Here is a 27,898-nt window from a genome sequence, read left to right on the forward strand (position 1 = left end):
AAACTGAAAAGAGGAAGGCTGAGCTGAAGGAGGGTAAGTGAGGAGAAAGAATGTCATGAGGTGAGAGTAGGGAGACGGGCAGAAGCCAGATCTCTCAGCATCTCATAATCCATAGTAATGAGTTTGTGCATCATTTAGTCTGCAATTCCCTTACACTAGTAGTTGGAGTGTCTTGTCAGAGATTTATTTACCATTAAGGTTTATACCCCTTACCACTCTGCTTTGTGGCTATCTTCTTATTTTTTTACTGATTTGTAGAAATTCTTTGTGTGATAACTAATTACATATATATCAGGCCAAGCATTAACCTAAGTATTTACCTGTGAGGGGATAGGGGAACTGAGCCTCGCCATGGAGTTAAAAATCCACCTATATAATTTTTGGATCCCCAAACCTTAACTACTACTAATAGCCTACTGTTGACCAGAAGCTTTACTGATAACATAAAGCCAATTAACACACATTTTGTGGTATATGTATTATATATTTTTATAATACAGTAAGCTAAAGAAAAGAAAATGTTGAATCATAAGGAAGAGAAAATACATTTGCAGTATTTACAGTATATACATGTACACTGTATTTATCCCAAAAAATCTGCATATAAATGGACTCCCACGGTTGAAATCCATGTTGTTCAAGGGTCAACTGTGTGTATGTGTGTGTATATAAGATATGAAGTACAGTATCTTAGTACCTTATATATGTCTTACCCTGGAATATGCCACTTATGTAACACTGTTTTATATTACTTTTATATATGATCAAACATGTAACTTCTAATTTTAAAAAATTACTTTAAAATTTAAAACCACAGCAGAATCCACTTGCTTTCATTTCATCAGTTTCTAGGTGGCTATGCCAAATAATGACTAGTAATCTTAAAACAAAACATAAGATTAAATGCATGGTACCAACCATCAATTTCTATATACATAAAATAGAACAGGAAGCCATCAAATAAGTTAAATATAGGGGCACCTGGGTGGCTCAGTCAGTTAAGCATCCAACTCTAGATTTCGGCTCACGTTCTGATCTCACGATTCTTGGGTTTGAGCCCCGCAGTGAGCCCTGTGTTGAGTGCCACACTAACAATGTAGAGCCTGCTTGGGACTCTCTCTCTGCCCCTCCCCTCACATGTGCACATGCTTGTTCGCTCGCTCGCTCGTTCTCTCTCTCTCTCTCTCTCTCTCTCAATAAATAAACTTAAAAAATAAATAAATAAGATGGGACCCATAGAGGAAATAGAGCCACTGCCAAAATCACTGCCCAATGCAAAAAGGTTAAGAAAGAAATAACCTGACTTTTTCCTCCCTTGCCCTCCAACTTCCAGTGTCCCCCACAGAACATGCACTTGGAAATGCAGCCTGCAAGAGTCAGCCTCCTCTGATAGGGAAAAGAACAGTGGGGTGAGAAAGAGCTGAAAGGCCTGCACAAATGGTAATACTGATCACTCTAGGAAACACTGTAAGAAGTTTTTTTTACTAGGAGCATCAACACAGCATATTTTTCTCTTAAAACTGAAGTACGTTGAAAGACTGACTTACGAAAGATTTGGATTATCTTCAGTCAAATTATTTTCTTTTCTTGTCAAGCATTTATAGAAAAAGCTACTAAAAATGTGACTTCGTTCAACAAGTTCATCTGATGCCTTCTCCAATATAAGATATCTGTAAAATAGCAAAACCACAGAAGTTATTTTTAGATTTTACCTAATCTTCCCCCAATTTTCTTCTGTGTTCTGTAAATCTTCATTTTTATGACCACTTAGATTCAAAGCAATCTTGCAATCTGCTCAGATTCCAGCTAAAATTGTTCTTTATTTACCTCACCTTCCATCAAGATTGTTTAAAGCAGAAAATGCCCACTTATTAACTCATTTACTTAACAATTACTTATCAAATTCCTAACATGTACAGAGCACCATAATTATATTAGAGACATAAAATGGGGAAAGGGGGGGTAGTACATGCTGCCATATAGCTTACAATCCAGAGGAGTGAGTATAGAAGGAAATATTAATCAAATACCACACAGAGATAAGATTGAAACCCTGACACTCCTAAAATAAATCTAGAAAAATTTTAATTACTGTGAGATATGTCCAATATATAAATCCTGAGTCCATTTCTACTAAAACAATTCTTCAACATAAGCTTGTAATTGAATCATTTAGTGATTAAACTCTTCACATTAGTGAACTCTGCTATTCTTAACTCTGCTTTTGAATCTCTGCAGATTCAAAAATGACCTTGTAATTGCTTTAAGAAAAAAAGCATAGAAGACAAATACAACCTGACATTTTTTTAAATGTGGTTATGGACAGGCTTTGCTACATGGAAGGAGACACAAAGGATGCTTCTGGTGTGCTGGAAATGTTCTTTACCTTGATCTAAATGATGATATTATGGGTGCATACATTTGTGAACATTCACTAGCTGCACACTTAAGATTTATGTACTTTACTACTTGAAAGTTACACCTTAATTTAAAAAATAAATAGAAAGTCATTTAAAACCTAAAGTTAGGGGGCGCCTGGGTGGTTCAAATTAACCATCCAACTTTGGCTCAGGTCATCTTCTCACAGTTCCTGAGTTCAAGCCCCACATTGGGCTCTGTGCTGACAGCTCAGAGCCTGGAGCCTGCTTCTGATTCTGTCTCTCTCTCTCTCTCTCTCTCTCTCTCTCTCTCTCTCTCTCTCTGCCCTTCCCTTACTTGCATTCTCTCTCCCAAAAATAAATAAAAACATTAAAAAATTATTAAAAAAAAAACAACACTAAAGTTAGAATCCTCTCTGAAAATAAGTCAATGAGACAGAGAAACAGGTAATTTAGTGAATAGGAAATACAGAAAAGTACTACTGGAAATAAATTAGGAATAGAATTGTATTCGTTAATTCTAATAAAACATATAACGACTAACAATATGATCCAGTTCATCTCACCAAATATAAATTTGGCACTGTTATACGGATACAAAAATAAGTAAGATGGAGGTGCCTGGGTGGCTCACTTGGTTAAGCCTCTAACTTCAGGCCACATCATGATGTCACCGTTCATCTAGCCCCACATTGGGTTCTGTGCTGACAGCTCAGAGCCTGCTTCAGATTCTGTGTCTCCCTCTCTCCCTGCCCCTCCCCAACTTGCGCTCTGTCTCTCTCTCTCTCTCTCAAAAATAAATAAACATTAAAAAAAAAAAATTAAAAAAAAAAAGACATAAGATGCTTAACCTTTAGAATAAGAATGATCATAAAATCACCAACTAACTGGGGCACTTGGGTGGCTCAGGCGGTTGAGCGACCGACTTCGGCTCAGGTCATGATTTCACGGTTTGTGAGTTCAAGCCCCGCATCAGGTTCTATGCTGACAGCTCAGAGCCTGGAGCCTGCTTCGGATTCTGTGTCTCCCTTTCTCTCTGCCCCTCCCCCACTCATGCTCTGTCTCTGTCTCAGAAATAAATAAACATTAAAATTAAAAAAAAAATAAAAATCACCAACTAACTTTAAAAGAATGCAAAATAAGGGGTGCCTGGGTGACTCAATCAGTTAAGTGTCTGACTTCGGCTCAGGTCATGATCCTGCAGTTCATGGGTTCGAGCCCCACATCCGGCTCTATGCTGACAGCTCAGAGCTTGGAGCCTGCTTTGGATTCTGTTTGGATTCTGTGTCTCCCTCTCTCTCTGCCCCTCCCCTGCTCATGCTCTGCCTCTCTCTGAAAAAAAATTAAATAAACATTAAAAAAATAAAGAAAAATATTATAAGTAACATAAAAAAGATGCAAATGGAGTATTATGGGAATTAATAATATCTGTTTAGAAGATCAGGAAAAGTTTTGAGGAAGGTACCATTTGAGAGGAACCATGAAAGAGGAATAAAACTTCCACAGGTTGAGATAAAGAGGAAAGTCTTCCAAGAAACAAGAGAGCAGGGCATTAAGGCAGAAGAGTGACTAAGAATAGGCTTTGTTTAGTAAACTGTTTATAATTCAATTTTGCTGGACTATGAAATACGTGTAAAAGGCTAAAGAGATAGATTAGTGTCATATTATCAAGACTCAAAAGCCAGATGGTCTGAACTCATTTTGACAGGTAATAAGAAATTACTATAAGTTTCTAATGGGAACTGCATTCATAGAGTGGTTTAAGAATACTGGTGGTCATAATACACCTAATGCACAGGAAAACAGAGATAAAAAATACAAGGACACTAGTTAAAAAGACAGAACAATTCAGGTAAGAAGTACTAGGAAATCATGATGACAAAAGAAAAAGAATAAATGAATTTGAAAGACAGAATCTACTAAAATTGGCAACTGAGTATGCAGATAGGGAAGGAAGGGTGAAGAGTCAATGATGATGAAGACTTCTGCTTCCAGCCAAGACAGAACAATAGGGACCAGATTTACCCACCTGGATGAAAGAAGCGAAAAATCACACAAAATACATGTGAATCAATAGTTTTCAAAACACTAGACATCAGGAAACAAAGAAGAGTGGTCTTTGAGAAATGAAAATAAACGGGGCGCCTGGGTGGCGCAGTCGGTTGGGCGTCCGACTTCAGCCAGGTCACGATCTCGCTGTCCGGGAGTTCGAGCCCCGCATCGGGCTCTGGGCTGATGGCTCGGAGCCTGGAGCCTGTTTCCGATTCTGTGTCTCCCTCTCTCTCTGCCCCTCCCCCGTTCAAGCTCTGTCTCTCTCTGTCCCAAAAATGAATAAACGTTGGAAAAAAAAAAATTAAAAAAAAAAAATACCAGATGCGATTCAGTGTTACCTGAATCCTTCATCTTAAAAAAAAAAAAAAAAAAGAGAGAAATGAAAATAAACAAGGTGAGTTCCACTCATGCCCCAGTTTACTGTTTTGGTAGTTTCCAGGTGGCAGCACAGGAAGGAGTAACCCAGGTGGCAGACTCCACATTGAGATGCTGAAAGTCAGGAGAGACCAAGACAGCTAGAATTTACAGATCAGAATACTAAAAAGGGAAGAGTCGTAGATAAACAGAACTCCAGACATCTGCAGAGTCCTCCTCAAGTATTTAGAAGAATGACCATTGCATGTGTGTGAGGAAAATGCTGGGGTGAGAACTACCTGAAAAGATGAGAGGGAATGAGCCAGTGACAAGAATAGTGCCTGTTCTTACCAGACAGGCTGGAAAACCCCCTAATTCATGGAGGCCCTAGGTATAAGATATTAAAAAAGACCCAGATCAAACTTCTAGAGGTCAAATGTACAGTATCTGAGATGAAGGGCTAGTGATAGAGATTCAGAGACTGAGTGACTGGAATAAGGCTAGTATACATAAACAATAGGACTCAGGAAAGATGCAGGCTAGAAACTTTGCATCAAAGTTTATAAAACCTTCCTATGTATTCCTTCAACTAAGCTATGCAAAGTTGAAAATTATTTTTTAATGGCATAGTGATATGGGTTTTTTAAATGACAGGTAACTCTTACAGCACTTGAAGACAGAATAGATAACTACAGAGTTGCTTCTTTTCCTTTCCCAAAGTGATCTGTAATTTTTAGATACTTCCTTCACCACAGTAATACAACAGTTAAGAAGTATAAATAAAAAAAAATAAACAAATAAACAAAAACTAAAACAAAAAATAGCAACTCTTCTGGAGTATATACAAACTGAAGTAGTCAACTGTAGAAAACCTCGGTAGGAAACAAAACAATTTTTTCAACATGTATTTATTTTGAGAGAGAAAGAGAATCCCAGGCAGGTTCCACCCTGTTGGCGCAGAGCCCAACACAGGGCTCAATCCCACCACTGTGAGATCATGACCTGAGCTGAAGTCAAGAGTCGAACACCTAACCAACTGAGCCACCCTGGCGCCCCGGCAAAAATTTCTAAAATCTGAATTGTTGGCAGGTTACTTTTAGCTAGAGTTAAAATACTTCAGTGATAGACATGCAGTTTAAAGTTCACATCAAAACTGATAAAACAAATGAGATCATTCATCACTGTACTTACTTAAGATAGAAATCAATGATTACATCATTAAGAAATTCTCCTTCTTCTAAGCATTCCAGATCTTCATTAGTTACTCCTAATCCCCCTTTAGTAGGTGGTGGAGGATATACAATCAACCTTAAAAAAGTAAAACTGAAGTTAAAACACATTGGTAGTGAAAATTCTAGTATCAAAGAGATTTGTTACATGGAACAATACTAGGGCAGTGTATTCAATAACTATAATGTACAGAGTAAAAATAATTGACAGGATACAAGCAATTATATTTTCCTTTATTTTCAGAAGCTAGTAATAGTACTTCCATTATCTTTTCATTTCCAGTCCTTCCCATGTGACCTAGTCTCATATTTGTCTAACCAACACGTTATGTCTCAGTTGTAATGCCATCTAAGATGTCTCTCTTCTGCACAATTTTTAACTTTCAACACACTGATGTAATAAACCATGAAAGATTTTCCTGTGCTCTACCTTCCAACTCTAAGTTTGAATCCCCAAGACTAGTTCCTTTCCATTCAAAAAAGCAAGCAGTCAAAAACTATGTTCTTCTACTTGTGGCTAGTCTACACCAACAGCCGAACAATACAGAAATAACAAGGGAGCATAGAAGCAAGTTTCCTTATAATAAAGTGCTTATAATGTAAAACTTAACAGAATATAGGAAACAAGTAATTACAACACAACCAGAAAGAAGTAGGAAACAGATGACAACTAATTAGGCATCTTTCTTCTGGCACCTTTTCTTAAAACTCAGAAGAGCAGTTGTGAGTTTCCAACTATAATCTTGGAATAGACAGGATGGTCCTCACTGCACAAATGTAGTAAAAAATAAAGGTATAACTATACTTCCTGAACTAGAAAGATTCAAGAAGATGGAGTCAACTGCAACTGATTTAATCTAGGCAACCAAAGCACTTAAATCAAATAAGAATATGTGAAAACTTTAAATGCTAATATGATAGTATTTTATTGGCTATTTTCTATCCTATTCTTTCACTCGCTTTTTTTTAACAGAAAAAAGGAATCACACAGAAGAACAGAAGTCACCCTTAAATGCACAGAATCCCTATTCTGCCTGACTACCCTAAGAAGACATATAAAAGAGAAAATATGAGTAACATAGCAACTTCAGAAAAGAAAGTTCTGATAAACTCCGAAGTATCTTAAATTGAGGCATACTTTACTAAAAATAATGGAATGGCACTGTTTTCTTAATAAATGTTTTTAACTTTCTCTAAAATAAAAAATTATTATTTCTATCACTAACCATCAGTATAAGAATAAAACTCAAAACACTGGGGCGCCTGGGTGGCTCAGTCAGTTGGGTGTCCGACTTAGGCTCAGGTCATGATCTCATGGTTTGTGGGTTCAAGCCCCGTATCAGGCTCTGTGCTGACAGCTTGGAGCCTGGAGCCTGCTTCAGATTCTGTGTCTCCTTCTCTCTCTGCCCCTCCCCAACTTGTGCTCTGTCTCTCTATGTCTCTCAAAAAATAAATAAATGTAAAAAAAAAATTTTTTTAAGAATAAAACTCAAAACATTTACAAAGGCAAACTATTGTCAAACCATTATGGTCTACACCTGAAACGAATATAATATTGTATGTCAACTATACCTCAATTAAAAAGAAAAAGTCAAACTACTTAAAATCAGCAACATGCCTGAAAACTACTAACGTGTCTACCTATCACAAACAGCCTATGATAGTACGTACTTCTGAACAGGTCCCGTGTGCCTGACTTCTCGCCATTCTTCATCTGGATTAGATGTAATAGAAAGTGAGTAGCAACCGCTAGTTTGCTTCTGTAGGAAGGTGTAAGTAGGCTTGGCTCTATCCATATTTGAAGGCTGCTAAGAAATGGCAAAGAAAAAGATTTCCTTATAAATACATAAATGCACATTAGCTCTCAAAAGGACAAAGTCAAAACCTAAACTTCTATGAGAAAATGTGACTAAATCAATATCAATGAGTTATATCTATACATTTGGAGTTTCTACAAAGATATAGCTGAGGGGCGCCTGGGTGGCGCAGTCGGTTAAGCGTCCGACTTCAGCCAGGTCACGATCTCGCGGTCCGGGAGTTCGAGCCCCACGTCGGGCTCTGGGCTGATGGCTCAGAGCCTGGAGCCTGTTTCCGATTCTGTGTCTCCCTCTCTCTCTGCCCCTCCCCCGTTCATGCTCTGTCTCTCTCTGTCCCAAAAATAAATAAACGTTGAAAAAAAAAAATTTAAAAAAAAAAAAAAGATATAGCTGAATCAAAATAACACTCTTGATCAAAACATATTGTATATACAAAGATCAAAGTTTAACTTGAAGTGTTACAGATCTGGGCTCTATAATTAAAGAACAATGTGAAAACTTTACAGTTCAAAATGAACAAAAGATACAATAAATAGGACAAAATAAAATTTAAAAGACAAAAAGTTTATATTTGTCATAGCAAACTTTAAAAACTTTCTTTCTAGAGATATTTGGCAGAGATATACAAGCCTCTCCTAGATTCCCCTAATATTAACATCTTATATAACCACAGTACAATTTTCAAAACTAAGTAATTAACATTGGAATAATAACATAAACTAGAGACTTTATTCTGATCTCACTAGTTTTTTTACTAATATCTTTTTTTCTGTATCAGTACCCTTTAATTCCTGTCTTTCCTTGTCTTTCATGACTTTGATATTTTCGAGAGTACTGGTCAGTTATTTTGAAACTGAATTTGTTTGATTTTTCTCATGATTACACTGAGGCTACACAATATTGGGGAAAATACCAGAGAAGTCATGTACCCTCTCAGTGTATTATGTGACAGGTACACCATGTCGGTATCTTATTCCTGGTGATATCTGCCACATTTCTCCACTGTAAAGTTAGTACTTTTCTTTTGGTGACAAATAAATATTTTGGTTGAGAAACTTTGAGATTATGCACATATCCTGTTTCTCCTTAAGTTTTTACCCATTAAATTTAGTATCTCTTAGTGGGCCTTGCCTGTAACAATCATTAACTATGGTTTTTCTTTCTTTTTAATTTATATATATATATATATATATATATATATATATATATATATATATATATTTTGTTTTTGAGAGAGAGAGAGAAAGAGAGAGAAATAGAGTGTGAGCAGTGAAAGAGCAGAGAAAGAAGGAGACACAGAATACAAAGCAGGCCCCAGGCTGTGAGCTGTCAGCACAGAGCGTGACGCGGAGCCCAAACCCACGGACTGTGAAATCATGACCTGAGCTGAAGTCAGAAACTCAACCGACTGAGCCACCCAGGTGCCCCTAACTATGGTTTTTCTATGGTGGCTTTGTAATTTTTATTCCTTTTACATTTATTAGTTAAATACTTTCCTAAGAAAGAACTGTCAATTATCCACCATCAGGATTTTCCATTCATTGATTCTGAAATTTATTTGCATCAATATAGATTTTGGGTATTTATTTTATTCTTTGGTAATAATCATGTTATCATTACTGATTTTATTGATTCAATTATTCTAGCTGTGGGGTATCTGGCTGGCTCAGTCAGTGAAGCATGTGACTCTTGATCTTGGGGTTGTGAGTTTGAGCCCCACATTGGGTGTAGAGTTTACTTAAAAATAAAATAAATTAAAAATAAAATAAGACTATTTTAGATTTGGTATTCAGAGTTCTCTCAGGTTGACTCCTGAGCACTTAGGACAAAACACAGCATTTTGAAATCACCTGATTTTCAGGGAAAAAGTTTTTACTAAAACTTGACAATTATATTAATCAGATGCTAACCTGAGACACTGATTTCATCTTCATTTCTTCAGCAGCAACAGCGGGAAAAGAATAAGTCGAAGCACAATAATAATGAACAAAAGAACTTTCTTTTGAAGAGAGGTTCTGAAATAAAGGAAGTGCCTGAAACCAAGACAATGGATAAGAAAGTTCCAATTCTCCACTGGTTGTACTTATTTCTGTCATTATATCTTTTAATTTCAATTCTTCTCTTTGCGAAATAGGATTGTATAGCTCAAGAAAAATGAATTCACTGGATTTTGCTATAAAAGAAAAAATAAATCAATTTTAATCAAGTATTATATTTCAAGAGGACTATAAATAATTTAATTATTAATAACAGCATTTTGTATGTTAGTTAATAACCGAGGGAAATTAAATCCCCAAACAGGCTATTAGTAACCTAGATTCAAAACCCAAGTTTTAAACTCCTCCTGCATTAAAATGGAAACTTCACAATGGCATTAGCTACTGTATCTCTACTACCTGGCATTTGTTAATGAATGTATGAATAAATGAATGAATGATAACTAAGGAACTAATTATTTTTCTCTAGCCTCCTCCATTTATCAAATCTACCAATTAAAAAATTATTCCAACCAACCAAACACTTCCTTCAAAATCATTATGTTTCATCAAACATTTCAACAATCGTCTCAAATTATATTCTCTCCACCCATAATAATTATAAATGGCTAGCTTTATTCCCCCAACTTCTCTGCTATTTAATCATGAATTCTCCCAATTAATTTGGAAGTAGGACAGCAAAGTAACTAAGTAGTCCTCCTTTATCCATGGTTTCATTTTCCACAGTTAGAGTTACCCATGGTCAACAGCAGTCCAGAAGCAGATCTTTTTTCTGGCCTGTTGCCATAAGGTCAACAGTAGGCTAACACTACATCAAAATGCCTGTGTCATTCACCTCATTTCATGTCATCACATAAGCATTCCCTCTTCTCACATAATCACAAGAAGATGTTACACATTCATGTAACTTTTCTTACAGGATATTGTTATAATTATTCTTAGTTATTATTGTTAATCTCTTAGTGTAGCTAATTTGTATATTAAATTTCATATGTATAGGAAAGTATGTAGGTATGTCTAGGGGAAAAAAACATAATATATAGAGAGTTCAGTACTATTTGTGGTTCCAGGCATCCACCGAGGTTCTTGGAATATATCCTCCATGGATAAGGGAGGGACTACTATAATATTAAAGGTATAAAATTTATTCACTACTTAACATCTTTAATATATAAGGGAGTAGAAACAGCAAGGTAGAGAGATCAAAGAGGTAAGAAAGAAGCTTACTAATCTGATTTACCCAATTCTAAACTAGACTCCTTTAGGAATTGAAAACTAAACAAAGTTGGGAGATGTTTAAGATGCATATATATAGACCAGTTTATGGGAACATACAGAAAAGTATTCAATCCAGTCTTAGAGAAATGATATATATAAGTAACTAGGTTTTATTTTTTAAAAAACTAAAGAAAATGTTGAAGGTAAAGATTTCTGTATTTTATTTAACTTTGCCATTGATTAGCTGCCACAGTTCTTTATGCAACAAGGGCAAGAAATTCATAAGAAAGGTAGCCAAGGATGGCAACTGACTAAAAGATAAAGTATTCCTTTTATTTTAGCAGATAATTTCTCTTGGTTGAGTAAAATTATCAGGAGAAATTGTGTAGAATAAATAATTTACCTTGTATAATATTAAGGGCTAAAATTATTTTTAATCAAGTCTACTTAATTTCAATTCAATGAAATAACTACATTCTATTAAATTGTTTTAGAAGAAAACTATACACAGGACTTCTCAGGTTATTCTGAAATATAGAAATATTTCATATACTCACAGTGCTGGCTTAATATGGAGTTTTCTAGTTGGGTCTGAATCTCTTGAAGATAATTTGCAGAGACCCAAAGGAAAAGGATAGCTTGATTCCTTTTACTGTGATCATCATCCTTATTTTTCCATAACCCAAACCTCTTTAAGTGTGTGGTATCCACTAGCAATGAAACCTCATTCAGGGAGACTGAAACAAATAAAAGGTAACAAGTTAATAAGTTATCCATTTAGGAATTAACACTGATATGCCTTATGACTCTTCTTTAATACATGATGTTTTTCAAAAAGAATGATATGTGAAGTTTTACAAAAATCATTTCCAGTGTACTTCACTAACCTTGGCTGAAATACCTCAAACAATATTATTAGCATAAAAAAGATCATATTGCAATTAGAAAGGCCCAAATAATTATCAATCTCAGTTATATCCAGGAAAGGGAAATATGAAATTAAATTTTCATAGCATATAAACTTGTCCAGAGAGATTTCTTACTGGAAGTGCTATATCACTGGAAGAAAATAAAATAAGAAGGAGAAGGAGGAAGGGTGGGGGAGGGGAGAGGGAGTGGAAGAAGGGGAAGCAGGGGGAGAGGGGAAGAAAGGAAAGAAGATGACTTTATCAATGCACACAACTAGCACGGTTTTAACCTAGAAAATTATATATTTCTATCTTGGTTAAAAGATCAACCAAAATCCCCAAATGCTATCATTAGCCAATTTATTCTTATGTTTCTTCTCCTAAAATATCTGCATTCCCCTATACAGACTAGCCACTATCAAAAGATTCTCAAAAATAACATGAGCTTTTGAATGGTCTAAGGTAGTATTTTTTTTTTAATTCTCCCATGTTTTGGTGCACCTGACTGGCTCAGTTGGAAGAGCATGTAACTCTTAATCTCAGGGTCATGAGTTCAAGCCCCACATAGGGTATAGAGATTAAATAAATATATAAAACTTAAAATAAAATAAAATTCTTCCAGATTAGATTTTACTTCTTGAAACTTCTAGGAAATCACCTAGAATTTTGGGTCCTTCTCTGAGTTAGCAAAAGAATCTTTCCTAAAGATTTTTTTTTTAATTCAAAGAAATAGAGAACTGGTATAAAGAAGTCCTGAAGGTCATCTGACCCAACTTTAAGAAAACAAGCAGTTGAACAACTAATACAAGTATTGGTTAAGTATAAACTCAAGATGAATACCTATTTGAAACAAATCTCTTCGTACTCCTCCTCCTATTATCTCCTGGCACCTTGCTACTTAAAATCTACTTCTGAGCCTGAGACACTGGCATCACACTGGAACCTGTTACAAATGTAGAATATCAGGCCACACCTTAGATGTACTGAATCAGAATTGATTTACAAACAAAACAAAAACAAAAACCCCAGATGATTTATATCACTCAACACTGAAGTTTGAAAAGCATTTTACAATAAGTACTTACATACTTAACTAGTCATCTTAATGTTCCCACACGAGCCATTCTACTTTTAAATATTTTCTTATAATCAATTAATCCATTTTAAACACGTCTTTATTTCTTTCATATTTCCTCTTTCCTTCATTCATTCTCTCCTTCCCTTATTCCATTTCTCCATGCCTTTTTCTTGCTCCTTTTCTGTGTTTCAATTTTTTCCTCTGTGTCTGTCTGCATGCATACCTGCCTACTTACTCTCTATTTCACGGACATTTTTAAAAACATTTTACGGGGCGCCTGGGTGGCGCAGTCGGTTAAGCGTCCGACTTCAGCCAGGTCACGATCTCGCGGTCCAGGAGTTCGAGCCCCGCGTCAGGCTCTGGGCTGATGGCTCGGAGCCTGGAGCCTGTTTCCGATTCTGTGTCTCCCTCTCTCTCTGTCCCTCCCCCATTCATGCTCTGTCTCTCTCTGTCCCAAAAATAAATAAAAAACGTTGAAAAACATTTTACATTTATTCTTTCCCTTTCTAACTCTCTTTCTGCCTCTTATTTATTGACATTTTCTTGGGTAATCCTTTTTAAAATCGCTTCTATCTATCAATCTCTAGCTACCTACTTACCTATCCATCACCTACCTATGGATCTATTTGTATTTTGTACAGCTGCCTACATACCTGTCTACCTTCCTATCTAGCTGTCACCCAGTCATCAATCTTATTTTTACTGTAGCATTTTGACTGAGTTACTTTTAGATTTCTTTCCCCACTGTCCACTATTGTACTTTATTTTCTTACTGGCTCCTCCTTTCAAACCCTTCTTTTTATCTCTCATTCCCACATTCTTTCCTTCATTTCTGTTGTATTTTACTCTTAGAGACTCATCACTTTAAACTTCTCTCTCTTGCCTCCCCTTTCCTATCTTGGCCACTTCCTTTTTCTTCTCTCTTTGATAGCTTTTTTTCTTTATCTTTTCTCAGTCTAATTTATTCACTGTCCTTTTCTTTCTCTATTCTTACCGTGTTGTATACTGCCTGCTTTCCATTCTTCTTAACTTCCTCCCTTTCTCTCCTTCTTTTATCCCTTTATCTCTCCTTTCTCCTTTCCTTTCATTCCTCCCTCTATTCTATCTTTGTACTTTTAAACTTTTTTCTTTTCATTACTCTTTTGTTCTCTTTCTCTTTGCATCTATTTTGTAGTCTTTCATACTGACTTAGGCCATTTAAAGTCTGCTCTGTCTCTCCCTATCTCCCTCTCTCTCTTTACCTAGCTATTCTGCTTTATATATTTTTTACACTTACTTTGACCTTTCATTTTATTTTTTCCAGATAAAATTTACTGGCATAAAATTATCATATAACATTGTGTAAGTTTAAGCTAATGTTAATTTGATATATTTATTGCAAAACAATTACCATCAAAGCATTAGCTAACACCTCTGTAACTACCATTTCATATTCGTGATGAGAACATGTAAGATCAACTCTCTTAGCAATTTTCAAGTATATAATAACAGTATTATTAACTGTGATCACAATTCTGTACATTATTGATCTTATAACTGCAAGTCTATACTCTCTGACCAACATCTTCCCATTTCCCCCATGTCCCAGTCCCTGGTAACCATGATGTCTAGTCTCTGTTTTTATGGTTCAGCCTTTTTAGTTTCCACATATAAGCAATATCATGCAGTATTTGTCTTCCTCTGACTTATTTCAATTAGTAAAGGCCCCCAAGGTCCATCCATGTTGTCGCAAATGGCAAGATTTCATTCTTTCTCAAGATTAATATTCCATTGTACATATACACCACAAAATTATCCATTCATCAACAGACACTTAGGTGGCTTCCAAATTTTGGCTACATGAATAATGAGGGGTGCATATATCTTCTCAAAATCCCATTTTCATTTCTTTTGGATATAAACCCAAAAATGGGACTGCTGGATCATATAGTAGTTTTATTTGTAATTTCTTAAGTCTATAGACCATTTTCCACAGTAGCTGTACCAGTTTACAATCTCAACAGTGTACTTGCTCATTTCTTGTCATTTTGATGATAGCCATTCTAACAGGTGTAAGGGAATATCTCATTGTGGTTTTGATTTGCATTTTGGTAATGATTAGTGATGTTTACCCTCTTTTCATGTGCTTATTTGCCATTTGTATATCTTCTTTGGAAAAATGTGTATTCAGTTCCTCTGCCCATTTTTTAATCAGACTTTTTTTTTTCCTGTTGAATTCTCTGAGTTCTTTATATATTTTGGATATTAACTCCTTCTCAGATATTCCACAGAATGCTTTTTCTTTTTTGCTGATTCTTCCCTTTGCTATGCAGAAGCTTTTTTGTTTGATGTAGCTCCACTTGTTTATTTTAGCTTTTGCTGTCTTTGCTTTTAGTATCGAATCCTAAAAAATCATTGCCAAGAATGATAGAAAAAAGCATTGGGGATAAGTTTTTTCACAAGTTTTATGGCTTAAGATCTTACACTTAAGGCTTTAATCCATTTTGAGTTGACTTTTGTATATAATACAGGTAGGAGTCCAGTTTCATTCTTTTCCTTGTGGCTGTACAGCTTTCCCAACATCATTTATTGAAAAGACTACCCTGTCTCCATTGTATATTCTTGGCTCCTTTGTTGAAAATTAACTGACCATATATGCCTGGGTTTGTTTCTGGGTTATTAATTTTGTTCCACTGTCCTATGTGTCTGTTTTTATGCCAATACAAAACTATATTGATTACTATAGCTTCGTAATATAGTCTGAAATCAGGAAGTGTGAGGACTCCAGCCACGTTCTTCTCACGACTGTTTTGGCTATTTGGGGTCTTTTGTTGTTCCAGACAGATGTTAGAACTGTTTTTTCTATTTCTATAAAAAATGTCATTGAGATTTTGATAGATATTACATTGAATCTGCAGATCACTTTGGGTAGTATGGACATCTTAACAACAATAATTCTTCTAATCCATAAGCTATGTAACTTCCCCATTCTGAAAATGTCAGTGAAACTGGCAGCAAAGACAAACAGATTAAAAGAGTAAAAACCTTCAGGAAACTTCTCAGCATTTCTTCCTCAGTCAGCTCACAACCCCAAATAATTGATATTATTTCTGTGCAATCTAGACAATTATTACTAATCCAAATGTACCAACCTCTTGGCATAAAAGCTTAATTTTCTTTAGAAAAAAGATTTAACACCATCATTAAGGAAAGTTTACCTCATTACCAAATTTTCCCCCAATATTTGGTTTATTCTGTAACAGGAATATAGCAGTAACTGAAAATGGGAGTTGTCTATCATCTGTCCTACCCACTATTAGCGATCTTAGTAACAGAGCCTAATTTTATTTAGAAACCAAGATACTTAGCTGTTAGAAACTATTTCCTAGCTTCCTTTGCAAATAGATGTGTGGTCAAAGGACTACCTTCTAGCTAAGAAAATGTAAGTAGAAGTTAGGTGGCATGCACATCTAAGAAACCTCCTTAAAAAGGCAAGAGAGGGGCACCTAAGTGGCTCAGTTGGTTGAGCGTCCAACTCTTGATTTTGGCTCAGGACATGACAACAGTCATGGGATCAAGCCCCATATCGACCTCTGCACAGAGCCTGGAGCCTGCTTAAGATTTTCTCTTTCTCTTGGGGCGCCTGGGTGGCGTAGTCGGTTAAGCGTCCGACTTCAGCCAGGTCACGATCTCACGGTCCGTGGGTTCGAGCCCCGCGTCAGGCTCTGGGCTGATGGCTCAGAGCCTGGAGCCTGTTTCCGATTCTGTGTCTCTCTCTCTCTCTGCCCCTCCCCCGTTCATGCTCTGTCTCTCTCTGTCCCAAAAATAAATAAACGTTGAAAAAAAAAATTTTAAGATTTTCTCTTTCTCTCTCCTCCCTCTGCCCCTCTCCCGTGCATATGCACTCTTTCTCTAAACAAACAAATTTTTTAAAAAGACAGGAAATAGGTGGTATGTGTGTGTTGTTGGGGTTTTTTTGTTTTGTTTTTTGTTTTTTGTTTTTTTTTTTTACCATTTTCCCCTTCCTCCTGCTTTCTACCTAGAACGCAAACATGATGACTAAAGTACAAGCAGCCATTTGGACCATGAGACAAACTTAGGAATAGAAGTCATACATTAGGAATGACACAGTACAAAAACAATAGGGCCAGGACCTCTGATGACCAAACGAAATACCATATCAGCCCTCTTCAGCCTACCTCTGGATTTCTTCTTTGGAAAGGAAAAATAAATTATTTTCTTTAAGCCACAGCCAAACATAATTAATAGCTAATATAAATATGTAAATCATTATTTCTCTCAGCTACTACAGAAAAAGAATAAACATTTAGATCTAGGTTCCTTATGTATAAAAACATTTTATATGCATGCCTTGTTTATAAAAGATTTTTATATATGCATATACAGAATTTGTGGAAGAAGACTAATGTTTTCCTCTTATATTACAAAATCATAAAGCCATTACTACTGAAGAGAGTATTTTCCCTAATTGTTAATTTTAAAATACTTTTTAAATGTTTGTTTATTTTTGAGAGATTGAGAAAGACAGAGCATGAGCAGGGAAGGGACAGAGAGACAGAGACACAGAATCTGAAGCAGGCTCCAGGCTCCAAGCTGTCACCACAGAGCCCAATGCGGGGCTTGAACTCGTGAACCTTTCCATAATTTTTTATTAAAAATGTCTTTCAAAAATCACTTGGAACAGAAAAGTTATAAAAGCAATACTTGAAACAAGATATAAATATTAACTATTAAAACCTAAAATATTATTTTTGAGGTTTGTATCATACATATTTAAGAAGTAGCTCTGTTACACAGGTCTTTATAGATTATAGATGATGTAGTGGGATTACAACAAACTGAAAATCTTCTGCACAGCAAAGGAAATCATTAACAAAATGAAAAGGCAACCTATGGAATGAGAGAAAATATTTGCAAACCATATATCTGATAAAGGGTTAATATCCAAAATATATAAAGAACCCAGAGAACCCAACAGAAAAAAAAAATCCATTTAAAAAATGGGCAGAGGGACGCCTGGGTGGCTCAGTCAGTTAAGCATCCGACTTTGGCTCAAATCATGATCTCACAGTTCGTGCTCAAGCCCTGCGCTGGGCTTTGTGCGGACAGCTCGGAGCCTGGAGCCTACTTCAAGTTCTGTGTCTCCCTGTCTCTCTGCCCCTCCCATGCTCACACTCTGTCTCTGTCTCTGTCTCTCTCTCAATAATAAATAAACATTAAAAAAAAATTTTTTTTTTAATGAGCAGAAGGGCACCTGGGTGGCTCACTCAGTTAAGTGTCTAACTTGTTTTCAGCTCAGGTCATGATCTCAAGATAGTGAGACTGAGCCCCACATGGGCCTCATGCTGGGCATGAAGCCTGCTTAAGGTACCCTCTTTCTCTTTCCCTCTCGTTCTCTCTCTCCACCCTCCCCACCCTATCCTGCCCCATGTGGGCATGCATGTGCAATCTCTCTCTTTAAAAAAAGAAGAAGAAGAATGGGCAGAGAAAATGAATAGACATTTTTCCAGAGAAATCATACAGACGGCAAACAGATACATGAAGAGACACTCAACATCATTAATCACCATAAAAATGCAAATCAAAACCACAATGAGATATCCTCGCATACCTGTCACAATGGTCATTATTTAAAAAAAAAAAAAGTGTCAATAAGGACGTGGAGAAAAGGGAACCCTTGGGGCACTAGGTGGCTCAGTTGGTTAAGAGTCCAAGACTTTGGCTCAGGTCATGATCTCGTGGTTTGTGAGTTCAAGCCCCACACTGGGCTCACTGCTGTCAGCCTATCTGCACCAAAGCCTGCTTCAGATCCTCTGTTCCCCTTTCTCTGCCCCTCCCCCATTTGTGCTCTCTCAAAAATAAATAATAAAACATTAAAAAAAGAAAAGGGAACAATGAACACTGTTGGTAGAAATGTAAACTGGTGCAGCTACTGTGGAAAACAGTCTGTAGGTTCCTCAAAAAATTAAGAGAACTACCATACAACCCAGCAATTCTAGTTCTGAGTATCTATCCAAAAGAAAAGAAAAAACATTAAGTCAAAAAGATGCATGGACCCCCACGTTCACTGTCCCATTATTCACAATAGCAAAGATATGGAAATGACCTACGTATCCATCAAAGGATGAACGAATAAAGAAGATGTGTTATGTATATAAAACGGAATATTATTCAGCCACTAAAAAGAAAGAAATTTTGTCATTTGAGACAACATGGATGGGCCCTAAGGGCATTGTACTAAGTCAGACAGAGAAATACAAATACTGCATGATATCACCTATATGTGAAATTAAAACACACACACACACACACACACACACACACACACACACACACAGACAAGCTCATAGATACAGAGATCAGATTACTGGTTGCCAAAGACAGAGGGTGGAGTCGGCAAAATGGGTAAAGAGGGTCAAAAGGTATAAACTTACAGTTATAAAATAAATAAGTCATGGGGATATACCCTAAAGCGTGTGACTATAATTACTAATACAGTATTGCATATGTGAAAGTTGCTAAGAGAGATCTTAAAGTCATCAATCACCAAAAGAGAAAAAAAAACCTTTTGCAACTGTGTATGGGGAAAGATGTTAACTAGACATACAGTCGGGATCATTTTGCAATATATACAAACACCAAATCATTATGGTGTACACCTGAAACCAATATAAAGTTACATGTCAACTGTACCTCAAGTTAATTTAAAAAAAAAAAAAGAATATGAGAGAAGCACTGTCACATAGGTATTTTTTTAATGAAAAAAAGCACTTTCTTTTATGAAATTATTTCCTTTTAAATCACAGGTTTTTGCTTCTTCTATTTAGAAGTTAATGTTATATTATTCCATAACTTGTTTAAAAATCCTAATTAGGAATATCAATATATTTATTCTGTGCCTAGCCTTATTATTCTTACCACTTATAGCAGCTTCCTGATTATTAGATTATCATAATATATAGTTGTGGTTCTGTGCATGGGTACCTGCAGAGTCTGATTAAAATTACTTTGATCACTTCTTCAGTCTTGGAACAGAAGCTTCCTCTCTTCCCTAGTTCATTTGTGAAGTGGATATTTGTGTATATTTTTCTTCCTCATTCTTTTCCTTATTCATTCTCTAAAGAGACTATTCTCTATTGCTTCTTATTTTTCTTATTGTCATTATTATTCTGAAATGATTTTACTTGGGGAAAGAATAAGAAAACGTTCTGAGTCTTTGCATATTATAGGTACAATTTCACATCTACTTTGCTTTACTCAGATAAGAAAAAGATATTAAAAATCTCTAACTCCTATGCAAAACCATTTTACATATTTTGTACAGCATTATAAATTTTCCTTACACTTCCTATTTTTCATACATTTCATCATACCAAAATCTTCGTGCTATCAAAACTTTATTTCTGTTAATCCCAAAAAGTTACCATGAGTCCCTTATTATTCAAGCCATTAAAACAATAGTTTACTATTTTCAATGTTATAAAACACTTTAACACCTTTTGAAGCTGCTTAAAAAAGTGTTAACTTGAAACACATTATTAACCTTAGTTTTACTTAATTTCTATACTGGAAAAAAATTATGGCTGCAGAAAGATTTCAAAGTTTTGCTATTTTATGTTCAAAATTACAGTGAAAAAAAGATCATAAGACAATGATAGCTTACCTTGAAATGGGATCTTAACATACTTTGTCGTGAACTAAAGAAAAAACAGAAAAGCAAAAATGAGTTACCACTCAACGTATGTTTCCATTCAAAATTTTCAATTTTTCTTTTTCAAACACAAGTATATATTCAAAGTCGATACTAAAAGTGCTCAAGCCTTTTTTTATTTTCTTATTATTTTCAAATGTTTATTTGTTTATTTTGAGAGAGAAAAAGAGAGAGCATGAGCAAGGGAAGGGCAGAGAGAGAGAGGGAGACAAAGGATGTGAAGCAGGCTTTGTGCTGACAGCAGAGAGTCAGATGTGGGGCTTGAACCCACTAATCGTGAGATCATGACCTGAGCCAGAGTCGGACACTTAACCAACTGAGCCACCCAGGAGCCCCTCAAGTCTTTTTATAAATAAACCAAGAAAATGTAAAGACTTAGTTTTTATGGAAGAACCCAGCACATGTAATTTAATTCTCAATATGCTCATTTATAAAAACCAGTAAGACTTTATTTAACATATTTTCAAAAATGTTTCCTGAATATTTATAGAAGAAATAAGACAAAGTCTTAAGAAACTGCCAAGAAACCCAACAAGGTATCAGTGATTTTGGTAAATAAACCACAAAACAAGGTTTAATTCTTGGCTTTGTTGACATTCCGGCACTCATATTTCTTTCCATGTTATAAATCCCCTTCCAACTGAGGATTTAGCCAAGTTTTTGTTCTTTCTGCTCTTCTGTGCCAGGACACTAATTTTCTCTAGGAATCTTTTGTATACATCTGACCTTAAGTATTGCTTTTATAATAAACTCAAGAATCGTGGAGCACCTAAATCTTACATGTTCTACCTAAAATAGGCTTGTGCTCTTAAGTTTGTTTTTCCGTTAATGCCAAATATTTATTTATTTATTTATTCAGGTTCTCTTTTGATCAATACATTTATTTATTTATTTATACATTTATTACATTTATTTATTTATTTATTTATTTATTTATTTATTTATTTATTTATTTATTATTCAGGTTCTCCTTTGATCAATACATTTGTGAAACTATTTACCAAATGAAGGGTACAGTCTGTGAACACAAAACAAAATCAAAAAGGGTCTTGGTACATGGATACCTAAATTAACTACCAACAGAGTTCCAAATAAGTAGCAAACAATGCCCAGTGAAACCACAAGGTTACTGTGACTCCATTTCTTTTTCCAATTTAAGACTTACTTCATATTGTAGTTTCATAAATATAAAACTCATATGGCAGAGTCTAAGTCAGCCGCTAAAGCAAAATTCAAGCAAATGGACATATGAGTTAAAAGCTGAATTTGAGGTTCAAATCCTATCTCTAACACTACCACTTACACAAACAGTTAAGTAGGTAAATTTAGGTAACTTACTGAACCTCTGTCAGCTTTAGATTAAAAGCCTTAATCAAAAGGAGCTATTATCATTAGACACAGCATCTGATTAAGTGTATTATCTAGTTTAATTTAGTCAAATACATCTCATTATTCTGTCACTTTCACACAACTGTTATATATATATGCATACACACACACACACATATATATGGTGTATATTTTCCTTTCTCAAATTCTGACTTATTTCACTGTGTCTTTAATCTCATAAAATATATCTTGGCAAATGTAAATAACTAGTTACAGAAAAATGAATATAAGGAATGTTTGCTTTTGAGATTTTATAGACATTACTATAAAATTATGAATTAGAAGTAGTGTATTTATGTATCTTGGCCTCAACTTTGTCATCAGTCTCTCATTCTTCCACAATAAGCATTCTTGTCCTACCAAATCTTTCAGCATGGCAAAGATCTGATACTCATTTACACCTTTGTGTGATGACTAAGCCAACATGTAACCTCTCCCAAAAGCAAAGCCCTATTCCCAGCAAAAATTTAATCCCCTGTTGGGAAAATAAGGCAGATGTTTTTGTCAGAGTAAGGTAAACTCAGTTCTCTGAAATCATACCATATCCATTTTGTAACTTCTTACAAAAGCCAGTATAGTTCTCTGAACACAATGTGTACTTAATAAACATTTGTCCTACTATCAACAAAGTTGAGAAATAAAAACTAAAATGTTCACGTCCATTGCAGCATTCTCTACTTTAAAAAATAATAATACTAACTTAAATGTCCAACTCTATGAAAATGGGCTCTAATTTAAGTAAATAGTTTCCCACTCCAGGTATTTTTCAGGTTTAGCTAAAATGTAATTATCATGAGAGTGAGAACAATATCTATCTCTAGCTAATCTATAACAACACATTAAAACTCATTAAACATCTGGAAAATGACTGAGTTTAATTATCTTATTTACTCCCCCACAAAAAATTCTTCAATTTCTAAGTTACAGAGCATTATGAACAGTGTCTGAAAAGAGATTATATAAAAAGTCTTTTGAGAGATGCCTGGATGGCTCAATCAGTTAAGCGTCCGACTACAGCTCAGGGCATGATGTCACAATTTGTGAGTTCGAGTCCTACGTGGGGCTCTGTGCTATCAGCGCAGAGCTGCTTCAGATCCTGTGTCCCTATCTCTCTCTATCCCCCTCCCTCTCTGCCCAACTCTCAAAAGTAAATACACATTAAAAAATAATAAAAATAAATACGTCTTTTGAATCCTTCAAAGTTTTTTTTTTTTTTAGTTTATTTACTTATTTTGAGAAAGAGAGCGAGTCCACGCATGCGAGTGCAGGAGGTGCAGAAAGAGGGAGAGAGATAGAGAGAGAGAATCCCAGGCAGGCTCTGCACTGACAGTGCAAATCAGGGGTGTGAACTCATGAACCATGAGATTATGACATAAGCCAACGTCAGACACTTAACCAACTGAGCCACCCAAGTGCCCGAATCCTTGAAAGTTTTAAGACTTTTCCCTTTTTCCCTTTTGCATGTTATTCATTATTTTTAATTTCTAAAATTGCTTATGCTCTCTCCTTAGTAACATAACTTTTAATTTTTGTAGAATTCTTCTCAGTATTTCTTCATATACATATATTATACCTGCATATATTTGCTTTATTTTACTAAATTATTTTCTTTTAATTAAACATTTAAGTTTTCATTTCAATTATAACAAATGTTCCAACAAACATGAAACACATTTTTAAAACCTACTTTATCACATTTATTGAGTATTTGCACTCCCCTACTACCAATAACAAATACTGGGACAACCAAAATGTCCCAACAGTCAGGAATTAAGGACAACACAAATACCCCCAAATAGGTACATGAACTAACTTCATATAATAATGGCAAGTTACAAAACAGTATATATGTCACATGCTTTTGATTTAAACATATATATGTATCTAACGAAGAATACAGAATGATATATATACCGTAGAGTTACTGGCAATGGTCTCTGGGTAAGCAAGATTATAGGTATTCTTTAAACTGTTTCTTTATTCAATTGTTCTCTTAAAAAAATTTGTTTTAACGCTTATGTATTTTTTGAGACAAAGAGAGACAGAGCGTGAGCAGGGGAGGGGCAGAGAGAGAGGGAGTCACAGATTCCAAAGCAGGCTCCAGGCTCCAAGCTGTCAGCACAGAGCCTGACGTGGGGCTCGAACTCACGACTGCAAGATCATGACCTGAGCTGAAGTCAGACACTTAACCAACTGAGCCACCCAGGCACCCCTCAATTGCTTTTCTGTTTGGTCTTCGTTTTTGCCCATAACAAGCCCACCTAACTGTAATATACAATTAATATATTAACTAATGACAATCCACTGCTGAATATTTATGTTGGATTTTCCTCCCCTGACTTATCAATTGTTGTCATATATTTATATTATCTAATTTTTTACCATCACAAAGAAACCAACAGAAAAAAAGTGATTAAACTGAATTTAAAATAAAAAAGTAAAATGGGGATAAGGGGAGTGAAGATTGTAAAAAGTGCATGAAATTCCTTAACAGAAAAAAATTGTAATATCACCCCAGGCATGCCAAAAGCATTAATATCTAAAAACTACTGTTTAGGGAATATTAATTTTAAACAAACTATTCTTGTGTTTTCATCCAAAGCAATTTTAACTATATCACAAGTTACTACTATTTGTAGAACACAGAATTTGCTAGATTTATACATGAAATTAGGTCTTCCTCCTGCATGGTCACCAAGTAAACATACACTTTACGTCTTAAATCATATGCTGTCTTCTCTGTGAAGTCTTCTCTGATTCTTCCAGACAGATATTCCCATATGCACCCTTCTTGCCCATATTTCCATTGTACAAAATATCTATCTATGTGTCTGTCTCTTCCATTAGACTACAAGTTCCATGAAAACAGAGACCATGTCTTACCATTTTAATATTCCCTGCCCTATCCCTAACACAGTAAATATTAATAAAACTTCCGGGAGAATACCTCAGTTATAATCTGACATGGTCAATACAATTCAACCAACGTTTTAAGTGCCTATTTAGGTGTGAACCATTTATGGAATATGTAAAAGCGAATAAAAGTATGGCTCTTCACCACAAGATGTTTAAAGGCTAAAATTGAGAGGTTTAGGCAAAAATGTAAAAACAATTATGAACACAAAGAATAAATCTTACAACAGATGTACAAAGTGTTATAAGTACATAGTAAAGGGAGAAGTTATTTCTGGTTAGAAAAATCAGGAAAGGTTTCCTGGAAGAGGAAGTATTTCAGATAAACCTTAAAAGATAGTTAGAATTTTAATAGGTAGAAATAGAAAATATAGAGACCAGAGTAAAATCCAGTATAGTTTTCATAATATAATATGTGAGACAGAACACTGAAAAAAAAATGGAAAAGAACTATTCCTGGAGACCTTTAAATAAATTTAGGAATTTGATGAACTCAGTTTACAATTTAAGCCAGCAAAATAAGATTTCTTTTTGCTCTCAACTATACCCTGAATAAAAATTTACTTTACCACCAAATAAGTTTAGGAACCCAAGGAATATCAGTATTGTGTATGATTTTCATACATGATCTTCATTAGAATAGTCAGATCAAAGATGTAATTTTAAGATATTCCCTTATGATTTTAGGATTTCCCCCAATTAAAGACATGTATCAAAGTAGGTATAATATATATTCAAAATGTCCCATATAAAATTAAACTCAATTCTATTTTCATTTGTAGTAAAAAAAAAAAAAAAAGATAATATGTAAATGCTTTGTCCAAAATCTAAAACAAAAACATATTAAATATACTTACTGTAACGCAACCTTTAGAAGCTCCTTTTATTTTACCAATATAAACAGAAGTAAATATAAAATCCAGTTGTAGATCCATGTCATTACTAGGTAAAATACAGGAAATGTTTTCCATGACAGGATTATATGGACATAATTCAGATGAAGCCTAACAAGGAATAAATTATAAAATGCATATAACCCTAAGTATTATACAAATGTGACAATGATTTTCAAAGTGAAATACTTCTTTAAATTACTATTAATGCGTTTATGAAGGATTTTGTACTGTTCTTACTGTGAAAAAATACTTATCTAGATTTTTTTTTCTTAAAAAGTATATGATTTACTTTGAGACTATTACTCTTAATAGTTGAATCTTAAATTAACTCCATAGGCCTAAACTCCAGAAATATATCTTCCTTTATATTAAAGCCATGATTGTAAATTCAGTATTCCCTAATAGGCTTTATTCATTTTTAGCTCAACAGAAATAAATTAAGATTTACATAGTATTTTAGTTTAAAATGAGTTCCTAAATATTATCTCTTTTAATCGCCATAACCACCCCATGAGGTAGTCTGGGTGTTTTGTTTTTTTGTTTTTGTTTTTTTTCCATTTCATAAGTAAAACTAATAGATGCGTGGATTGGTTAAGTTACTTGTCCAAGGTCATGAAGTTAGGATGAAACAAACCCAGGTTTCTATCTCCAGGTCAAGGGTTATTTCAACCATATACAATTGCTTCATAAACCAAGATGATGCTCTTAGGTAATGCACTTCAAGGGATGTAAGTACCTAAGAATCATCTGTTATATCAAATCTATATGTTTTTTACTCTTTCCATGTCTGAAAATAGCCAACCAGTTGCCTAAAACTTCAAAATTCATAGTGCTTCCAAACAACTACATAACTGTACTTTTAAATTAGAATAGACTACCAGGAAGTATCAGCAGCAGCTGTTTCCCACAATCTCTTCCGAATTTTAAACTGCTTTCAAATGACTTTTTGAACTCCACATTTCCCTACCCTTGATACATTATTCCTCTTTAACCCTAACATCACTAACAACCAAATAAATTACCACAAGAGCAATTATGCATGTGTATTCACTCTCCTCCTACCTCTAGGAAATGCGATTATTCTTACTCTGAAACACATGTAGTACTCATTCTTCACTCAGCTCACAAACGCATTTATCTGCTTAATAAAAAAATCTTTGTCATTCTCATCTTTTATTGCTTACTGTACTATTCTTATTCCTTAAAGAACAGGTGCTAAATCAACTACATGTGATTCTAATCAGTCAGACAGCTAACTGTTTGTAAGCATGTGTGTTTTAAGTGATAAAATGAGAAGATGGGATAAAAAGAATTTCTCATTGGGGCCTCAAATTTTGCAAAGACTAACTACCTCCTAAAAATGGCCAACCCATGTTTCTCATAACTTCCTTTAAAACTGAAAACAAAGGAAGGTGTGGAGATATTAAGGTATACTGCCCTATAGATCTTAGTAGGTCTTCACATTATTTATTGCCTAGTTGTGATCACATTCAGTCAGTTCTACAAAAAAAGTTACTTTCTTATAATATGATCATTTCACACTGTATTATCAAGGTATATACTGCCAAGGAAACTATAATTCATTTAGAAATTTGAACTCCTTATCAATAATGACACGGTTTTCATTACAAATACAACTAAACCATTAAGTAGGCTACTTGCCCAATCAAGCAAAAATGGCTACATTTTAACAAAACTTCCAAACATAGCTGCTAAGGTGCTTTCTGTATAGTGTACCAAATGCAATAGAAACAGCAGTGAAACAATAATCAGACCACCAGACTTTTTATAGAACTGACCTAATTCTTCATCACACCTTAGAGGATAATAGCCTCAGACATTATTAAAAAACAAACCAACAGAAGTTTACCATAATCATTACGATTATGATTAATGATTATGATTATCATAATCAAATTATCTCCATTGATAATCATTTCTTTAAAATAGGATAATTA

General features: G+C 34.9%; 1 protein-coding gene across 1 annotated transcript in view; it reads right to left on the bottom strand.

Moving 5' to 3' along the window:
- The window catches only part of SENP7 (SUMO specific peptidase 7), a 157,728-nt gene that overhangs the window by 17,569 nt on the left and 112,261 nt on the right, over window positions 1–27,898 (bottom strand). Inside the window, 7 exon segments of the mRNA XM_043594036.1 lie at window positions 1,548–1,670; window positions 5,976–6,092; window positions 7,685–7,818; window positions 9,741–10,003; window positions 11,603–11,782; window positions 20,695–20,728; window positions 25,902–26,048. Coding sequence (XP_043449971.1) covers window positions 1,548–1,670; window positions 5,976–6,092; window positions 7,685–7,818; window positions 9,741–10,003; window positions 11,603–11,782; window positions 20,695–20,728; window positions 25,902–26,048 — 998 coding nt within the window.

The sequence above is a fragment of the Prionailurus bengalensis genome, chromosome C2 (genome assembly GCF_016509475.1).
Source record: "Prionailurus bengalensis isolate Pbe53 chromosome C2, Fcat_Pben_1.1_paternal_pri, whole genome shotgun sequence".
Taxonomy (NCBI): Eukaryota; Metazoa; Chordata; class Mammalia; order Carnivora; family Felidae; genus Prionailurus; species Prionailurus bengalensis.